Source organism: Carcharhinus amblyrhynchos, chromosome 17 (assembly GCF_965287045.1).
Source record: "Carcharhinus amblyrhynchos chromosome 17, sCarAmb.v2.hapA, whole genome shotgun sequence".
Classification (NCBI taxonomy): Eukaryota; Metazoa; Chordata; class Chondrichthyes; order Carcharhiniformes; family Carcharhinidae; genus Carcharhinus; species Carcharhinus amblyrhynchos.
This window is the reverse complement of record NC_137340.1, coordinates 42,659,530-42,678,451: the sequence shown is the minus strand read 5'-3', so window position 1 is coordinate 42,678,451 and position 18,922 is coordinate 42,659,530. Positions and strand designations below refer to the sequence as shown.

General features: G+C 39.9%; 1 protein-coding gene across 1 annotated transcript in view; it reads left to right on the top strand.

The window, feature by feature from the left end:
- The window catches only part of smc3 (structural maintenance of chromosomes 3), a 94,238-nt gene extending 75,782 nt beyond the window's left edge, over positions 1–18,456 (top strand). Inside the window, exons 21-29 of the mRNA XM_080205863.1 lie at positions 562–720; positions 1,356–1,463; positions 2,305–2,413; positions 4,138–4,385; positions 9,952–10,164; positions 11,693–11,863; positions 12,578–12,755; positions 15,501–15,607; positions 17,907–18,456. Coding sequence (XP_080061989.1) covers positions 562–720; positions 1,356–1,463; positions 2,305–2,413; positions 4,138–4,385; positions 9,952–10,164; positions 11,693–11,863; positions 12,578–12,755; positions 15,501–15,607; positions 17,907–17,978 — 1,365 coding nt within the window. The 3' untranslated portion in view covers positions 17,979–18,456. The remainder of the gene's footprint in view (positions 1–561; positions 721–1,355; positions 1,464–2,304; positions 2,414–4,137; positions 4,386–9,951; positions 10,165–11,692; positions 11,864–12,577; positions 12,756–15,500; positions 15,608–17,906) is intronic.
- The last annotated feature ends 466 nt before the right edge of the window (positions 18,457–18,922 follow it).

Below are 18,922 nucleotides of genomic sequence, written 5' to 3'. Positions count from 1 at the left end.
CAAAGTTGCTTTGACGGCACCTGCCAATCCAGCAACCTCTGCTACCTGGGAGTACGAGGGCAGGATACGCATGGGAACATCACCACCTGCAAGTTCCCCTCCAAGTCCAACACAATCCTGACTTCGCACTATGTCATTGTTCCTGCAATGTTGCTGAGTGAAAATTCTGCAACTGTCTCGTAGCACTTTTGGTGTACTTACACCATGTGGACTGTAGCACTTCAAGAAGGTGCTCATCACCACCTTCTCTGGCAATAAATGCTGACCTACCCTGTGAAAAAATTTTAAGTAGTATTCTGGAGTTTCTTGATAATATTCTAGCAATAACACTGAAGTCTTTGTGCTCCAATCGCGCCTCATGCCAAGCTGTTGCAGTATAGATACACCATTGGCACCTACCCAGAAATGTGGAAAACCGCTTGTCATTTGCAGTAGCTGCTTTTGCTTACACGTTCCTCCTGTTGCAAGTCATAACTGTTTTTCGGAACCAAGAAGTTGCAGACATGACAAGTTAATATGTGCAATGCCAATTTTTTGTTTTATCTTGTTTGTTTTTTAAAGCAACGGAGCTTGCAAAGTTTGGAGGCCAGTTTGCATGCTATGGAGTCAACACGGGAATCCTTAAAAGCTGAGCTTGGTACAGACCTCCTTTCACAGCTCAGCCTGGATGATCAAAAAAGAGTTGATGCACTCAACGATGAGATCCGACAGCTCCAACAGGTATGATGTTTGGAAATGTGAAAAGTCACCTTTTACCCCAATCTCATCGGGTTTTAATTTTACTTTATGTTGGAGTTGAGGGAAATTTTCCATCTTGTTTAAAAGAGAGAGTGACTGTACCATCTGAGAGAGATGTTTACTTTGAGTTCATCCGACTCAACATAATTACTTTTAAGGGATCATTTAGGACAACACAGTGGTTAGTAGTGCTGCCCCCCAGCCCTGGGGATCCAGTTTCAATTCCAGCCTTGGGTGACTGTGTGGAGTTTGCACATTCTTCCCATGTCTGTGTGGGTTTCCTCCCACAGTCAGAAAGATGTGCTGATTAGGTGCATTGGCCATTTGAATTCTCCCTCAGTGTACCTGAAAAGGCACTGGAGTGTGGTGACTAGGGGATTTTCACAGTAACTTTGTTGCAGTGTTAATGTAAGGCTACTTGTGACACTAATAAATAAACTTAAAAAAAAAAGTAAAAAATATCCTGGCTGGTAGTTTCACTCATCTTGTACTCGTGGATAATATTTGAAAGAGCTCTGTTAATGCAAGCTGAAAAGGAAGGATTTGGAGTCACTGTTATTCATTAATTTTACCTTGGCCAGAGTGATGGTTTTCTAAAAAATTGTTTCTTCCTTTAGGATAACCGTCAGCTATTAAACGAACGAATTAAATTGGAAGGTATAATGACCAGACTAGAGACTTACCTCAGTGAAAATTTAAGAAAGCGCTTGGACCAGGTTGAGCAGGTAAAACAACTGTTTTCGTTGGTTACAATACACGCTAGAGGTTTGTACAGTAACAAACTTTAAAATTACTTGGTATTATTTTACATCATATGGAAAAGGATTAGACCAAGGATCTAACATTTTTTTGTAGTTTTTAATCAACTTGACAAATCTCCAAGTACTGTGCACCAATTAGTTGATCCGATCTCTCTCTTCAGCATGTCAAATGCGAGTGTTTCATGGGTTTAAGTCCTATTTGACATTTGGAAATAATGATTCTTTGACTTTCTAATGAGACATAATCCACAGCCTATTACAAGTCTTTAGCTTTTGTATTAAGTCATATATAGAATAAATGTTAGTACATGTCGCTGCATGTTAATCTGGCTGAGCTTTGGTTATGACTAATACAGAATAAAGGTCAAAATGCTGAACATAAGTAACATGTATCAAACTGATGGTTTTTGGTGCTGTATATAGTTTGAATTCAATTTAGATTGATGTGATAAAATTCTCTTCTCACCAATGGTTAGAAGAGTTCTACATGAAATTATTTTAATTATATCACCCATTAAGGAAACTGTGTCTCATAATTCACCACTAATTAGCAATCATGTTTCGGAGGATCTGAAAAATTTTCACCAGTGCAACTTAAAGTGATCGCTTATTCTTGGATGTGAGTTAATAGTTTTACCCTGCGAATGCTTCCTAGGGATTGCTTGATCCCTGGTTATGGTTTGTTTTTTAGTATTATGAGCAACTTTATCTTCTTAGCGTTTGCCATGCTTTTTTTCCCCAATACAAATTAAACAGAAAGGACTTTGCACTTTAATGAAATTGGTTCTGTGTTTCCTTTACTTAGGAGTTAAATGACCTGAGAGAAACTGAGGGCAACACCGTTCTAAATGCCACAACCTCTGAACTAGAGAACATTAATAAGCGTGTGAGAGAGACCACAGCACGTGCAGAAGGTGTGAACTATTGGAATTTCCTAAGTTTTTTGATTTGTTTTAATACAATGCTTAAATGCAGCCTTCGTGCCTAGCAGGAGCTGGTTGCTTTAATTGAGGAGGAATCCTCTAAATTGAGATTGAATGGGATAATAGATTAGATGTAGGGATTCAAATGATATGCAAAAGTTCTGGGATAAACATAGTATTGAGTGATTTTGTAAGGATCTGTGTAGGTGGAATTAGTAATTAATAGTTATGTTCAAATGCTTTTAAATAACACTAAAAAGAAAGAGGGGTGAGCAAAAGCTTGGAATAAAAGATGGATTTTAAGAAAAGTAACAACTTGTATTTATGTGCCATCTTTTATGACCCCTGGGTGTACCAAAATCCCTGTCCAATGAGTATAAAGCTAGGCTGGCATTCTCTTTGCAAGTAAGGGATAATTTTGGACTGAGTTGAATTTCTTCATTCAGAGGAATATGTGAATCTTGGGAATTCTCTAATCCAGGGATCTGTAGATACTCAAGATTGAGATCAATAGAATTTGGGCTAGTAAGGAATTGAGAGACATAGGGTTGGGTTTGAAGATCAGCCATCATCTTATTGAATGATGGAGTGGACTTAAGGGGTCCTAAGAATAGTATTTCAGGTGGCTCAGAGGAATTGCAGCTCCCTTGTTTGTGCCAGCTCTCTGAGATCGTCCAACGACGTGGGCAGCATGGTGGCATAGTGGTTAGCACTGTTGCCTCACAGCACGAGGTACCTGGGTTCGATTTCTGGTTCGGGTCACTGTGTGGAGTTTGCACATTGTGCCTGCGTGGGTTTCTTCCGGGTGCTCCAGTTTCCTCCCACAGTCCTGAGATGCAATGATTAGGTGGATTGGCCATGCTAAATTTCCCCTTAGTGTCGGGGAGACTAGCTAGGATAAATGCATGGGGTTATAGACTGGGAATAGAAATGCATGGGGTTATGGACTGGGTCTGTACTCGTTGGAGTTTAGAAGGATGAGGGGGGATCTTATAGAGACGTATAAGATAATGAAGGGGATGGATAGGATAGAGGTAGAGAGATTCTTCCCGCTCAGAAAGGACAGCAGGACTAGAGGGCACAGCCTCAAGATAAGGGGGGAGCAGTTTAGAATGGAGTTGAGGAGGAACTTCTTCACTCAAAGGGTGGTGAATCTCTGGAATTCTCTGCCCGTTGAAGTGGTGGAGGCTACCTCGCTAAATATATTTAAGACATGGGTAGATAGGTTTGTGGTAGGCAAGGGAATTAAGGGTTATGGGGAGAAAGCGGGAAAGTGGAACTGAGCCACTTCAGATCAGCCATGATCTTATTGAATGGCGGGGCAGGCTCGAAGGGCTAGATGGCCTACTCCTGCTCCTATTTCTTATGTTCTTATGGGGATAGGGCCTGGCTGGGATTGTGGTCGGTGCAGACTCAATGGGCCGAATGATGGCCTCCTGCATTGTATGATTCTATTGGTGATAATTTTTTTTTATTGCTGTTGAATGAACTTAACTGTAGTAGCTGGTGTTGGTACTCTGAGGTACGGTCAATGATATTTAATTTCCTAAATATAAGATTAATTGTTAGATTAATATTCACACAGATATTGGATTAGAATGATTGAACATTTTGAGGATTCATGTAAGATGAGCAGTGTCTACTTGTTTTCTTTTTCTCTCCATCTTCCATTTCCCAAAAAAAACTTCCTTGATAAAATAACATGTATGTTGCAGAACTGGACAGTTTGATAGACAAAATAGAAGCAGAAACCAAAGATCGTCAGAAAAGCATGGACCGCTGGAAAAACATGGAGAAAGATCATATGGAAGCCATCAATCATGACACCAAGGAGCTGGAGAAGATGACAAACCGACAGGGTATGCTACTTAAGAAAAAAGAGGAATGCATGAAGAAGATCAGAGAATTGGGCTCATTGCCGCAAGAGGCCTTTGAAAAATACCAAACACTGAGTCTCAAACAGGTAATGTACATGGATAATTGTTGTGGAATTAGAGAAGTTGCAAAATTTGTTAAAAGTGGATCCCTAATTCCTTATCTTTGGAAAATAAGTGGTCAATGGGCTTATGAAGTATTGTAGACATCGAGGTAAGCTGTGTTTTACTCAACCTGCTGTGATGATTTGATATAATGGACGGCCATTGGATTGCTGAATGGTTAGAGTCTAGAGAATGAATTTTGCGTTTGAGTTATAACTGTGACAAAATGTAACTATAGAAATCTTGAGGTGATCGCTTCGCCAAATTTTATAAATTGCATTTCTTACTTCAGAATTCTATTCACTTGAAGCAAGGTGGAAAGTAATGAGGACCCTCTACAGTTTGACTAAACCCTGTGGAATATTTGTGTTACGTAATTTCATATTTACAACATGGAAGCCAACCATTCAGCCAAACAGATCTTTTTGGTGTTTTGTGCTGCACGTGCACCTTCTCCCAACCTTCATTTAACCTCAACAGGAATCCTATTTCTTTCTTCCTCATGCTTGCCTAGCTTCCCCTTCAATGCATCCTTGACTTGGATAAGCATCTGAAAGAAGAGTTACGGGAAAAGGTGGGGAGTGGGACTAACTAAATTATGTTTGCAGAGGTCTGGCAAGGACACAGTGTGCTAAGACCATAAGACATAGGAGCAGAATTAGGCCATTCAGCCTATCGACTCTGCTCCGCCATTCACTCATTGCTGATATTTTTCTCATCCCCATTCTCCTGCCTTTTCCCCATAACCCCTGACCCCCTTATTAATCAAGAACTTATTTACTTATGATTGAAAGACACTCACTGACCTCCATAGCCTGCTGCGACAAAGATTTCCACAGATTCATCTTTCTCTGGCTGAAAAACTCCTCCTCATCTCGGTTTTAAAGGATTGTCCGTTTTGCCTGACATTGTGCTTCTAGTTTTTCTTACTAATGAAAATATCCTCTCCACATCCACCCTATCCAGGCCTAACAGTATCCTGTAAGTTTCAGTAAGATCCTCAGCACATTCTTCTTAACTCCAGTGAGTACTGAGCCAGAGTCTTCAACCGTTCCTCATACGACAAGCTCTCCGTTCCAGGGATCATTCTTGTGAACCTCCTTTGGATCCGTTCCTAGGCCAGAACATCCTTTCTTAGATATGGGACCCAAAACTGCACATAATATACCAAATGGGGGCCTGACTGATACAGCCTCAGAAGTACACTTGTATTCTAGCCCTCTGGACATGAATGCTAACGTTGCATTTGCTTTCCTAACTGCTGACTGAGTCTGCATGTTAACCTTAAGAGAATCTTGAACAGTGACACCCAATTCCATTTGTGTTTCTGATTTCCTAAGCATTTTTCCATTTAGAAAATAGACTATGCCTCCATTCCTCCTTCCAAAGTGCATAACCTCACACTTTTCCACATTGTATTCCAACTGCCACTTCTTTGCCCACTTTCCTAACCTGTCCAAATGCTTCTGCAGACCCCTTGCTTCCTCAATACTACCGGTCCCTCTACGTAACTTTGTATCATCTACAAACTTAGCAACAGCACCTCCATTCCTTCCTCCAGATCGTTAATGTGTATTGTGAAAAGTTGTGGTCCTAGCACTGACCCCTGAGGCACACCACTCGTCACTGGCTGCCATCCTGAAAAAGACCCCTTTATCCCCTTCTGCCAGTCAGCAATCCTGTATCCATACCAGGATCTCACCCTTAACACAATGGGCACTTATTTAATAGTTTCCCATGCAGCACCTTGTCAAAGGCCTTCCGGAAATCTAAATGAATCACGTCCATTAGTTCTCCTTTATCTAACTTCCTTGTTACCTCCTCAAAGAACCCTTAACAGATTTGTCAGATATGACCTCTCCTTGACAAAGCCATGCTGACTCAGTCCTACCTTATCATGCACTTCCAAGTACTCTGCAATCTCATCTTTAATAATGGACTCTAAAATCTTGCCAATGACTATAAAATCTTGTCAGGCTAACCAGTCTGACAAGATTCTCATCTGCTGCCTCCCTTCCTCCTTAAACAGCAGTGTTACATTAGCTACTTTCCAGTCCTCTGGTACCCTCCCTGCCTCCAGTGATTCCTGAAATCCTTTACCAATGCCTCCATGATCTCCTCAGCTATCTCTTTTAGAATCCTGGGGTGCAGCCCAGGTAATTTATCCACCTCCAGATCTTCAGTTTCCCCAGAACCTTCTCCTTAGTGATGGCCACTACAGTCACCTGTGCTCCTGACACTCCTGGAGCCCTGACATCCCACTAGTCTCTTCCACCATGAAGACTGATGTAAAGTAACTATTCATTTTCTCTGCCATTGCTTTATTTTCTATTATTATTTCTTTTGCTTCATTTTCCAGTTGCCCAATGGCTATTTCTGCCTCTCTCTTACATTTTATATATTGAAAAGCACTTTTCCTATCTTATTTTACTAGCTACTTTACACTCATATTTCATCTTCTCCCCCCCGCTTATTGCTTTTTTAGTTGTCCTCTGCTTGCTTTTAAAGGCTTCCCAATCCTCAGGCTTCTCACTAATCTTTGTATGTTCTTTCCTTTTGCTTTTATGCTGTCCTTAATTTTCCTCATCAGCCATGGATGCATTGTCCTTCTATTAGCATGTTTCCTGCTCCTTTGGATGAATTTCTGTTGTGCTTTTTGAATAACTCTCAAAAACTCCTGCCATTGCTGTTCCACTGTCTTCCCTGCTAAGCTCCCTTTCCAGTCAGCTCTGACCAGCTCCTCCTTCATGTCTTTGTACTTACCTTTATTTAATTGTAATACCATTACATCTGATTCCAGCTTCTCCCTTTCAAACTGCAGGGTAAATTCTATCATACTGTGGTCACTGCTCCCTAAGGGCTCCTTCACCCAAAGTTCCCTAATCAAGTCTGCCTCGTTACACACCACCAAATCCAAAATTGCCTGTTTCCTAGTAGGCTCTGTCACAAGCTGCTCCAAAAAAACAGTCTCTTAGACATTCCACAAATTTCTTTTCTCGGGACCCACTACCTACCTGATTTTTTTTCCCAGTCCACCTTCATGTTGAAGTCACCCATGATTATTGTAATGTTGCCTTTTTTATTTGCCTTTTCTATCTCCTGATTTATTTTCTGCTCCACATTCTGACTACTGCCAGGGGCCTGTACATAACGCTCATCAGGGTCTTTTTACCTTTGCGATTCTTCAACTCTACCCACAGAGGTTCGATGCCTTCTGATCTTATATCACTTATTGCTATCGATTTAACTTCATCCCTTACAAATCCTGCCCCCTTTACCCATCTGCCTGTCCTTCTGATAGAACACATATCCTTGGATATTTAAATCCCAGCCCTGACTCCCTTTTGCAGCCAAGTCGCTGTGGTGCCCATGACATGACCGGCCAATTTCTGTGATCATTCTACAATCTATGCTGTTACATTCAACTATTAATTCTTCTTTTGATAATGAAGTTCTCCTCAACTCTTCTTTGCTTTTACACATGACTGTCTTTTAATTATTACATCAAGTTCTGGTTGCTGCTACAAGTGGAGGCATTTTCCCTGCATCTATCCTTTCTTATTCTTAAAGATATCCATCAGTCTTTTTTCTAGAAAAAAAACCCAGACTGTTCAATCTTTCCCAGTCAGCATTACCTCCACTGTTCAGGTATCAACCAAGCAAGTCTTTCTTTGCACCTTCTACCGTGTGTCTATATCTTTTACTACCATACCAGACTATTCTATTTGTAAATTTGTAGTTTCTTAGTGGCTTTACGGTAGAATGAGTACGATTTGTTTTTATCATTTTCTGTACTTTCTAGTAAAATATTGCAACATGAAATATCATATGGCAATTGTGCTGTTCTGGATCAGTCAAAGACAGAATTTTACTGACCCTGACATTGTTGGAAGGTTGCTGCGTTGGTGGCCAGGTTTGGGGGCTGAGAGCCTATGGTTTAGGGCAGGATTTTGTTCGATTGTGTCTCCCCATCCACACTTTGCAAGCATCGATTCTAGTGTGGAGGGGGTACTGTATGTCCATGCTGATGTGAAACGAGCAGGTGGGTGGTAGCATGATGCCTCTGGCCAGCAGTCCTGTCTGTTCTCATTTCCCTAAGCTTCAAGACAAGACATTCCATAATGCAGCTGTGCTTGTGTTGCTGGGATATACTCCTGGCTAAACAATGCAATTTTTAAACTTATATTAAATGCTTTTTATACACTAAAAGCTATACACTCGCACCGATTGAAAAAGCTTCTGGAAATTTCAAACCACCTTTCTATATTTTTTTCAATGTAAATAAAAATCATTGCAAGGACTTATAATTTAATCTGACTAGAAGACTTGCTTATGCAAAGTGACGTACTGCGTTCTCAGAAACATCCCAGATTACCTAACAGTATAAAGCTTTGAAGCAAACTGACGCATGTAGATTACATCTTATTTTTTCAGTACTATCTTAATTTATTTTTGCCGTGTGGATTGATGACTTCATTGAGAGGAGCAAGTGTTGGGAATTGCTGAACTAGACAGCAGTGAGGGAATTGAGTTAATGCCTAATTGAAATAACCTTATTGCTGAAGAAATGACTGCATCTCTGCTGACGCTAGTTTAGCTCCCTCGCAGACTTGCTTGGCTGGTTTTCCTGATGATGCTATCAGCACTGCACGCTTGAACAGAAATGGTGAAAGTAATCAACCAGTAGAGGAAAGAAAGGGTGTACATCAAGGGGTAAAAGGTTTTACGCAAGGTTCTTGTATTTCAATATTTTTTTAAAATATTTATCTTTTGCAAATATTAGCTTTTTGGGGATCCACCATGCGTTATAAATCATCCAAGGTGTTAATTGAACATTGAAGCTGACACATTGAGATGACATAGGCTAAAGGAAATTGCTTGAAGGCACCTCTTGTTGTGATAGCTGTAATCTGAATTGTTTATTCGCCCTATTAAAAGAAGCAGAACTGCGGGGAGGGGCGGTGGGAATGCTAGCCTGGCACCCTGGACAGTGCCAATTCAATTGAATAAGTTCACTCGAACAACAGGTGGGAAAATCTTTGGTTTTTCTGCCTGTTTGGGCTCTCAGTCTTTTTTGGGGTGGGAGAATCTTGTCATGTGAACTGATGACTTCATTGAGAGGAGCAAGTGTTGGGAATTGCTGAGCTAGACAGCAGTGAGGGAGTTGAGTTTATGCCCAACTGAAATAACCTTATTTCTGAAGAAATGATAAAATTTCTTTTGGAGTTAGTTGTCAGAAAATGCTTGACAGAACTCATTCTGTTGAATGGCTCGTACTATCTAAAGCTATAGTGCAGCAGGCTTACCTGTAATTGAAAATTACTAAATCCATTCTAATTTTCATTCAGTGAAAAATAATAGTGTTTGTTGTGCCTGTATATTCTTTTAGTGCAGCCAGTCATATGAACATGACTGAGATTGCTGGCTTTTAATTTGACAACAATTTGTAATCCATAGTTGCTGTTGAACCAATACTTTTATTGCATTGCCTTTTCTAAGCATATTTCTACCATTTCTTTGTGTTTTCTGTTTGCTCCCTGTCATTTACAGCTGTTCCGCAAGCTGGAGCAGTGTAATCAAGAGTTGAAAAAGTACAGCCACGTCAACAAGAAAGCCTTGGACCAGTTTGTGAATTTCTCTGAACAGAAGGAGAAACTTATGAAACGCCAGGAAGAGCTTGACCGGGGTCACAAATCCATCATGGAACTTATGAACGTACTGGAGTTGAGAAAATATGAAGCCATACAGCTTACCTTCAAACAGGTAAAACATAAGTGTAAAATGAACTGAAAAGCAAAATACTGGGGATGCTAGAAATCTGACATAAAAACAAAAATAGGCTGGAAGATCTTAGCAGCTTGGAAATCATCTGTGGGGAAAAAAACAAGAGTTAGCACTTCAGATCGAAAGACCTTTCATTAGTTCTGGTGTGAAATTACCTGATTTGTGGAAATGGGTAAAAACTCAGTCATGGCTTCTGATCATTTAAAAGTATGAAGATTTGTAAATATGCAGTTGTTTCACTGATGTCACTACCAATACATATAGATAAAACCGGGTAAGGTCTGTAACTCTGGACCCACACTGAGGCTGCCTCTTCAACTGCATTCTGAAGTGGTCTAGCAAGTCACTCAGTGGTGTCAAACTGCTATAAATAATCTCAAATAAAACCCGCCCCCAACGTCTAAGGATAGACAACCAATGCAGCCCTTGGCAGTGAAGTCCACATGGTGAGAATGTATAAAAGAAATGAGACAAGATTGAACTCAGCTGTATTTGTCAATGCTTGAATAACGTACCCACTCTTACTGTCAAAGCTCAAACGTGCATAATTGCCACAGAGGCAAGAGGCCAATGACTGCCTTATTTCCAAAGAATTTACCTGAATGATTCCACTTCCTTTGGGGGATGGGGATTGGAATGTGTGTTTTTTTTATCAGTAGGTTTATTATTTTGTTTTGAGTGCTTTCCACTTTGCTCTGAAGATGGCCAAAATCTTTATAGAGTAGTCTGTGGTTGTAAGCTTGAATGCCCCATTAAGTTTAAAAAAAACTGCAAACTTTCAGTGTGGCTGAATGACAAGATGAGTTATAGTCACAGTCACCCACCATCCTGACTTGGAAATATATTTCCATTCCTTCATTGCCATTGGGTCAAATCCTGGAACTCCCTTCCTAACAGCACTGCGTGTTTGCCTTTTCCCTTAGGGATTGCAGTGGTTCAAGAAGGCATTTCGTCACTCCCTAGCCAGCGAAGCCCACATTCCAAAAAGTGTATTTGAATGATGTAAATCATGCAAGTTTAAATCTTTATAGCCAGCTGTATATTCACTTTTACTGCCCTTTGTTTAAAAACAAACATGAACTGCTGCAATCCATGTGATGTAGATACTTGTGCTTATGCAAGCACTTACTATCCACACTCTCTCACCTAATGTTTATCTTCTGGGGAATATGCAAGTGCATTAACTATAAACTGTTTCTGTTGATATGTGCTGCTTTTGGTTCCAGCTGAGGATGTTCTGTGCAGTAATCACTTGTTGATGGTGCAAAGCTTTTAGATCTTAAGGCTGAAATGTTTCCCAAATTTAATTTTGCTTAGTAAATCCCACGTCTCCAAGTTTTTTTGCACTATACCAGTCTCTAGAAGGCATTTAATTATGTTGTATGTTCTTAATGCATTTACTTTGTGTGTCCATAAGTTTGAAAGAGAAGAATGAATGATTGGCATCATATTTTTTCCCTCCAACAACATATTCTTGCCTTCTGAATCATGATGTTTCTGTGACCAGGTATCTAAGAATTTCAGTGAGGTATTCACAAAGTTAGTGCCAGGGGGTAAAGCATCACTGGTCATGAAGAAAGGTGATGTGGAAGGAAGCCAGTCACAGGATGAGGGTGAAGGGAGCGCGTCTCAGAGCAGTGTTCCGTCTGTTGACCAATTCACAGGAGTTGGAATTCGGGTAAGTAATGAACTTGGTCGCACTCTGCAGTTTAATCCTTTTCTAAGCTTGCCACCATTTATCTTTTGTTGTGAGATCCTTCACAGTTTACAGAATTGATTAATCCACTGTGGTTAGGTCACTCTGTCAGTTCCTTCTCTCTCTCTTTGCTCTACTGAACTGGTAATTCAGTTTTACAAATTTGGAATGAACCATATTGGAGGTATTCACAAAATTGTGCTAGAAATTGGATGATCAATTTACTGTAAATCTAAGATTAGATTATTAAATTTAGACCTGGGGAGAGGGGATGGTGATTGTCCAAAGTTAGATTCAAGGTTTTATAAGAATGCATTACTTCTGGAAAGCTCGAACCTCAAAACTTGCTTGAATTCTCAATATCTACAAAACATGACTCATTTGTTTTCTAATTTCTGAGCCTCTGATAATCTTTCTAGATTCTATCCAATCAGGATGAGCTCTGGGGTTGTCTCTAAACTGGTCAACTCCTTCAACATTGTGCTTTGCTATGTGAGACTTCTTAGTTCAGCATTTAAATCATTGCATCCTTTGATTCATTCATATCATTTTAACTTAACCACAGAGTGTAAGATCGAGCTGCCCAAAATATACTGTTAGTGAGTACATTGTACCTCTCTGTTGCTAGACAGATTTTTCAATCCTCTGACCAAAGTTTGCAGTTCTGTACCTTAGTTCTCTTTCCTTTGTTGTCAGGTGTCTTTTACAGGGAAGCAGGGAGAGATGAGAGAAATGCAGCAGCTTTCTGGGGGTCAGAAATCTCTAGTGGCACTTGCTTTAATCTTTGCAATTCAGAAATGTGACCCAGCTCCTTTTTACCTCTTTGATGAGATTGACCAGGCATTGGATGCTCAGCACCGAAAAGCTGTTTCAGGTAAATGTTTCCAAAGAAATCTGCTTTGTGATTTTTCGTTTTTTAGGGTGTGTGCGCTTCATGTGTGTTGTGTAGCTTGTATATGTCTATTGATCCAGCAGCTGGAGTGATAGAAATATTGAACACCCAATTAAGAGTTTGTAAGTTGGGCTGTTGTGGAGCAGCCCATTACTGTTGCTCAGTGCTGAAATAAGTCTTGGTGAGGCTACTGAAAGGAATGGCATACGTGTGACAAGATGCTACATTGTGGTATATTCAGCCCCTCGAGTCATCCAGTGTTAACTTGTCGTGTAACTCTGTCCACATGCTTTTGCTCCATCTTTGTTTACGTGCCTGTCTAGTAAAAAAAATCTGTCACTCTTGGATTTAAAATTGTTGGGGTGGCACAGTGGTTAGCACTGCTGCTTCACAGTGCCAGGGACCCGGGTTTGATTCCCAGCTTGGGTCACTGTGTATAGTCTGCATGTCCTTACCGTGTTGGCGTGGGTTTCCTCTGGGTGCTCCGATTTCCTCCCACGTTTCGAAAGACGCGCTGGTTAGGTGTATTGACTCGAACAGGCATCAGACTGTGGCGACTAGGGGACTTTCACAGTAACTTCATTGCAGTGTTAATGTAAGCCTACCTATTATACTATAGCCACCACATCATGTGCAAACTGTAGAAGAGTCTACTTTTTAGATTCACCATGCTGTTGCATGCACAAGGTTAGCCTTGCACTACAGTAAACCTTGTTTTGTGTTCAAAAGGTGTTGTGGGAGAGAAATAATTTATCCTCCTGAACTTTGCTGGTAATGTTTCATGAAATCTTTTACCCAGGTTGCTGAAAAGTTGACTTGTTTCGTGGTGCTGATCCTTTTCTGGTACTGAGCAGTTACGCCAATTGTTTGATGTGTGTGATCTAAGACCTGATTAGATCAAACTTGAACTAACTATTCTAAATATCTAAAATGTGTTTTACAAATCAAACTTTTATCAAGACAGGTTTATGATTTCATATTACATGTGAGAGTGTAGTATGAATGCAAGCTGTTTCAGTTGTAACGTCAGTGAAGTGAGTTGTTAGGAGTTCCCGAACTGTTTTTGATTTCAACATTGAAGAAAGAAAATATAATTAAATTTCGAATGAGAAAGCATGATAAAAATTAATTTGTTACTAACTCTGCAGAGACAAGTTTCATGTATGTGAAAAATTTGTTACAGTTTAAATGCCTCGACCAAAATTAAAGCCCTGAGACAGATAGAGAACACATTTATAGTTGGGTAATTAATGATGGGTAGTTTCTCAGTTAATTCCCTGACTCTAATCGTGAACTGTGACCATTAGGACTCAGACATGGATGTGTTGTACATGAGTTTCTGATCATTTAGACAAATAGTCAGAATACTGGAAGCAAACATCCTGATTTCTGATCTGCTCTACCACCAGGTGGGGCTGTCTTCTAAAGAGGCATTGTGAAATGGAAAATCGCCCTAATTGTCATGTTAAACCTTAGCATTCACTATTACATAAAGCTGCCATCTGCGAAGTTAATGTTATAGGTGACATCATACACCCATTTCTTCAGAAATGTTACCTCATCCTGATGGCATCACGAGGTGGCACAGTGGTTAGCGCTGCTGCTTCACAGCATCAGGGACCCGGTTCCATTCCCAGCTTTGGTCACTGTCTGTATGGAGTTTGTACATTCTCCCCTTGTCTGCGTGGGTGTGCTCCAGTTTCCTCCCACGTTCTGAAAGACGAGCTGATTAAGTACATTGACCCGAACAGGTGCTGGACTGTGGCAGCTAGGGGAATTTCACAGTAAGTTTGTTGCAGTGTTAATGTTAGCAGTGGTAATGTAAGTGATAAATAAATAAACTTAAACCTTCAAGGCTATGGGATAAGAGTAGGGGATATCTACTTCAAAAGAGCTAGCTTGGTACAACGGGTGGAGTGGCTTCCTTCAATGAAGTAACATACTTCATACTATAATGGAAATCAGGGTGATACAGAGCCTTGGTAACTGTGTCAGGGAGGAGATTTCAGCAAGGACTCTTCAGAATTCTATTTATTGACCTTACTTATTCATGTCCACCCCCAACCCCCACTTCAGTTTGAAAGGTGCACATTTAGATAATGAGTGAGGATAGGATTTAGCTCAATGCGGACATGCCCCTTAGTTCATTAGGTTGCCGATGCTCATTCCATGCTTGCACATGGAAATAGCTGCCTTGGCACCTCCAAGTGTCTGAAATGTTGCCATATCTGAAGTTAAGATTCCATGGTAAGAGCCAACATGTTTGCTGGGGTAGTCTGAAGAGAATTGAAATAAATAACTTGATGAAGCCTCCATGGTGGATGATTTTCATGGGTCCACTGGCAAAGAGCCTGATCCTGCATGTATACTTGAAGCCTCACATTCTATTGAAAGATAGATAAAATAGGCAATTAAGTTGTTTTGCTTTCCAAGTAGTTGACAGCAAAGCTTCATAAACCTGTGACTTCAGATTTATTTTAATCAATCTGGCACATGTGCTGCTGTTAATGGTGTCTCGGTAGCTGTCCCATGTGTTGGAGTTAATAAGCACTGAATGTACCAGCTGGAAAGTGGTTCCTCTGAATCAGTGTGTCAGGTCCACTTTATAAAAGATCTAGTTTCCTTTATGATGTGTAGTGGTCTTACTCGTTACTTCATGCTTTTATACAGTGAAATCATGCTCATTTTTCCTCACTATTAATTTTTTTTTCATGTTTTACACAATAGATATGATTTCTGAACTCTCTGCACATGCCCAGTTCATTACCACTACATTCAGGCCAGAATTGCTTGAATCAGCAGACAAGTTTTATGGAGTGAAATTCAGGAACAAGGTAACTTTACACCATGTAAATTGGACGCTGTAACCTATTCATTTTTACATTCAGGATTTATTGGGAAAGCTATTTGATCAGTTTTAAAAATATATAATTTAAAGTGGGAAGCAGGAATATTTTTGTACTTTTTGGATTATGCTCATAAAATGCACCAGAAAGTGATAGGACACAAAATTGTGTCTTTGAGCGGCGGGGGGAAGAATGTATGAAGAGGTCCTTAGAAGTCAACCATCTTCCTGAAAGGATGAGGTCATAGTCCCACAGATTTATTTGAAATCACAAGCTTTCAGAGCACTGCTCCTTGTCAGGTGAAGTGACGAAGGAGCAGCGCTTTGAAAGCTTTTGATTTCAAATAAACCTGTTGGAATATAACCTGGTGCTGTGTGACACCTCATCTTGTCCAGCCCAGTCCAACACCAGGAGGGACATGTCCACTTCCTGAAAGGAAGCAGCATTCAAGAACCGGTTAAACCAGATTTGTGTTTGCCAGCTAACAGTTAGCTAAAGTTGCTGACTGCATAGCTTTGTAATAGATTGATGTCTGCCAGGTCCCATATGAACTGGGTGTTATCCATGATCTTGAATAGCTAAACTTTAAGAATATGAAACCATTTTCTGTTGTGGTCCAGATTGAGTATATATTTTAGTCAAGAAGATTGTTTTGCATTATCTTTTTATTTGATCTGGAGCAGCAAATTTTGGTCTCAATTGAATAGAAGGATAGTTTTGAACAAGGGTTTACAGTAATTGCGTGGCTCAATCCTGTTGCGGACTAATACAGTGCACTATACTTCACGGAGCACTTAATGTTCCTTCTCCCACACCTAATCCAATATAAGAAATACTTTAAGAAAAGAAGCAAGAAGCTCAGCACCAGGTTGGGATAGGGTGGCATATCATTGGATGCACCTACCTGTGCTTCTTCACCATCCCTCCAGCCACTTTCACTGCCGTTCTGATTTGAATGTTCCTAATGCCAAGCTAACCAGATTTGCAAACACAGAGAGCCTTGTGTTAATTAGTTTTATGTATGTAGTAAAAAGAAATCATGATTTTTTTTTGCTGGAGTATTGCAAAGAATGATTGTAGTATGGAAAGTAGAATAATCCTATAATTGACCTGCTGATTATTTTAGATAAGAATGCATTTGGAATTTGATTTTTGTATTCTGAAAATAAAAAATAGTACTTGTTGTTGAATTTATGCCTCTCAGTTTTAATTATATTAAATATATTTGTTTAAAAGATTTTTGATTAAAGCATCTTGCTATAAATTATCCAGTTATTATTTTAGAAGCTTGGTGTTGCTGATTGTTTGAAAAGCCTTTAAATTGACTGTTGGTGGATAATTTTTTCCCCCTTTGTTTTGGAGTATAGAAGAATTGTGATGACATCTCCACGTCCCTTTTTGTTTAGAAGACTATTCTGATCAGCAGCCTTAACATGGTTATTCAGATTTAACTTTGTTTTCATCTTTTGAATAACAATCCCTCTTTTTCCCACTGCATTCTTGTGTAACTGCTACACTAGTGTCCGTTCATGGTTTAGCTGGAGATTGGAGGTTGTTGAGAAATGTGATCTACTGAATGTTGGTATTTTCTTAGGGCCACAGGACAACAAGTTCAGTCACTGACATGTTCTAAAACTAGAGACACAGTGATGAATGGCTGAGCTGAGTTTTATCAAGCCCTAGAAGGGCCATCTTGACAGTATTAAACTTGCTTTGCCATACTTTAAGCTATCTCCATGATCCATTATTGACTGGGTTGGTTCTATAAAAAGGAAACTCTGAACATCCATGTGGCCTGCTTTTCCAGAGATAATGGATTGCCGTCAGTTAACTGGGTTTTCATCAGATTTGCACAATTCATTCCCATCGTTCCCTGATTTGTAACATTTATAAGTTCAAGATAATTAAATTCATATAACAGTTAGATCTCTAAGTAACTGGCCAGATTTGGAATCAATAAGGTACTACCTTTGGAATTTTCAGTTCGTGCATAATGTGAATGATAAATTACTGTGCTTCCATTTGCAGTGTCAAAAGGTCTTGATTTGAAGAAATTTGGAATGCAAATGAAAGGCACTACAGCACATTACCTTCACCACTACAATATTTAAAGGGCCGAACATTTCTTTATTTCACTTGCATACCCTTCATGATATTATTTTGCCCGCCTTCTTAATGCTTTCTTTCAATTACTGTGCTGTTTGTACAGTCATTCTGTTCAGATTTGTATACACTTTGTACTTTATGTAGTGTGCTTACTTTAAAAAGAAAACAATCTGTTTTACAGGTCAGTCACATTGACGTGATCACGGCTGAACAAGCTAAAGATTTTGTGGAAGATGATACTACACACGGATAAAAATGCGTGAACTTGATTTCCAGTCGATTGACCTTAAGTTGTACACTTCTTATCTGCAGACATGAATTATGCAAGTAGTGCATCTATTCATCATACTAAACTCTAGGTGGTGACTGCATTGCATTTGGTCAACTTTTGGAGCTATTCTTTATCCTGCCTCTGAGTTTAAGCTGAGATAAATTTAGTTACATAATCCACGGCATTTAGGAAGTGGCCATTGTAGATCTGTTCCTCCCAGTAAATTGCGCTTCTATTATATCTTCGTTACTATGTGTTTTTCTAAAATTAAATCTGCTTCAGGTATCTTTCACACACACCGCTGAACTATGCTCATGGTTTTGTAAAGTTTCTAGTTGCTGTTTTTATGCTCTTTGTAATTGCTGTTGCAATAAATAGCTTTTCTTTATGTAATTTTATCATTTCCTCTCTGTTGCATTTCATTGTTTTAAACAGTTGCAATAAAATGTTAGAATTTTAAGTGTTTTTATGTTTTTGTTTGGAGTGCCCTCGTTGTACTATAGTCTTACTCCTAGCGTCTACGAGTTGGCATATGAGACAATTTTCACACTTGTACGAATGTCTCGGCTTAACAATAGGACAGAATCATGGAATACTACAGTGCAGAAGAGGCCCTTTGGCGCATCAAGTCTGCATTGACACATGAAAGGCCTGAACTGCCCATCTAATCCCACTTGCAAGCAACACTAGGTCCATAGCCTTGAATGTTATGGCGTGCCAAGTACTCATCCAGGTAAATTTTAAAGGATGTGAGGCATCCCACCTCCACCACCCTCCCAGACAGTGCATTCTGGACTGGCACCACTCTCTGGGTTAAAACGTTTTTCCTCAAATCCCCCCTAAATCTCCCACCCCTCACTTTTAACTTGTGTCCCCACGTAACTGACCCTTCAACTAAGGGAAACAGCTGCTCCCTGTCCACTCTG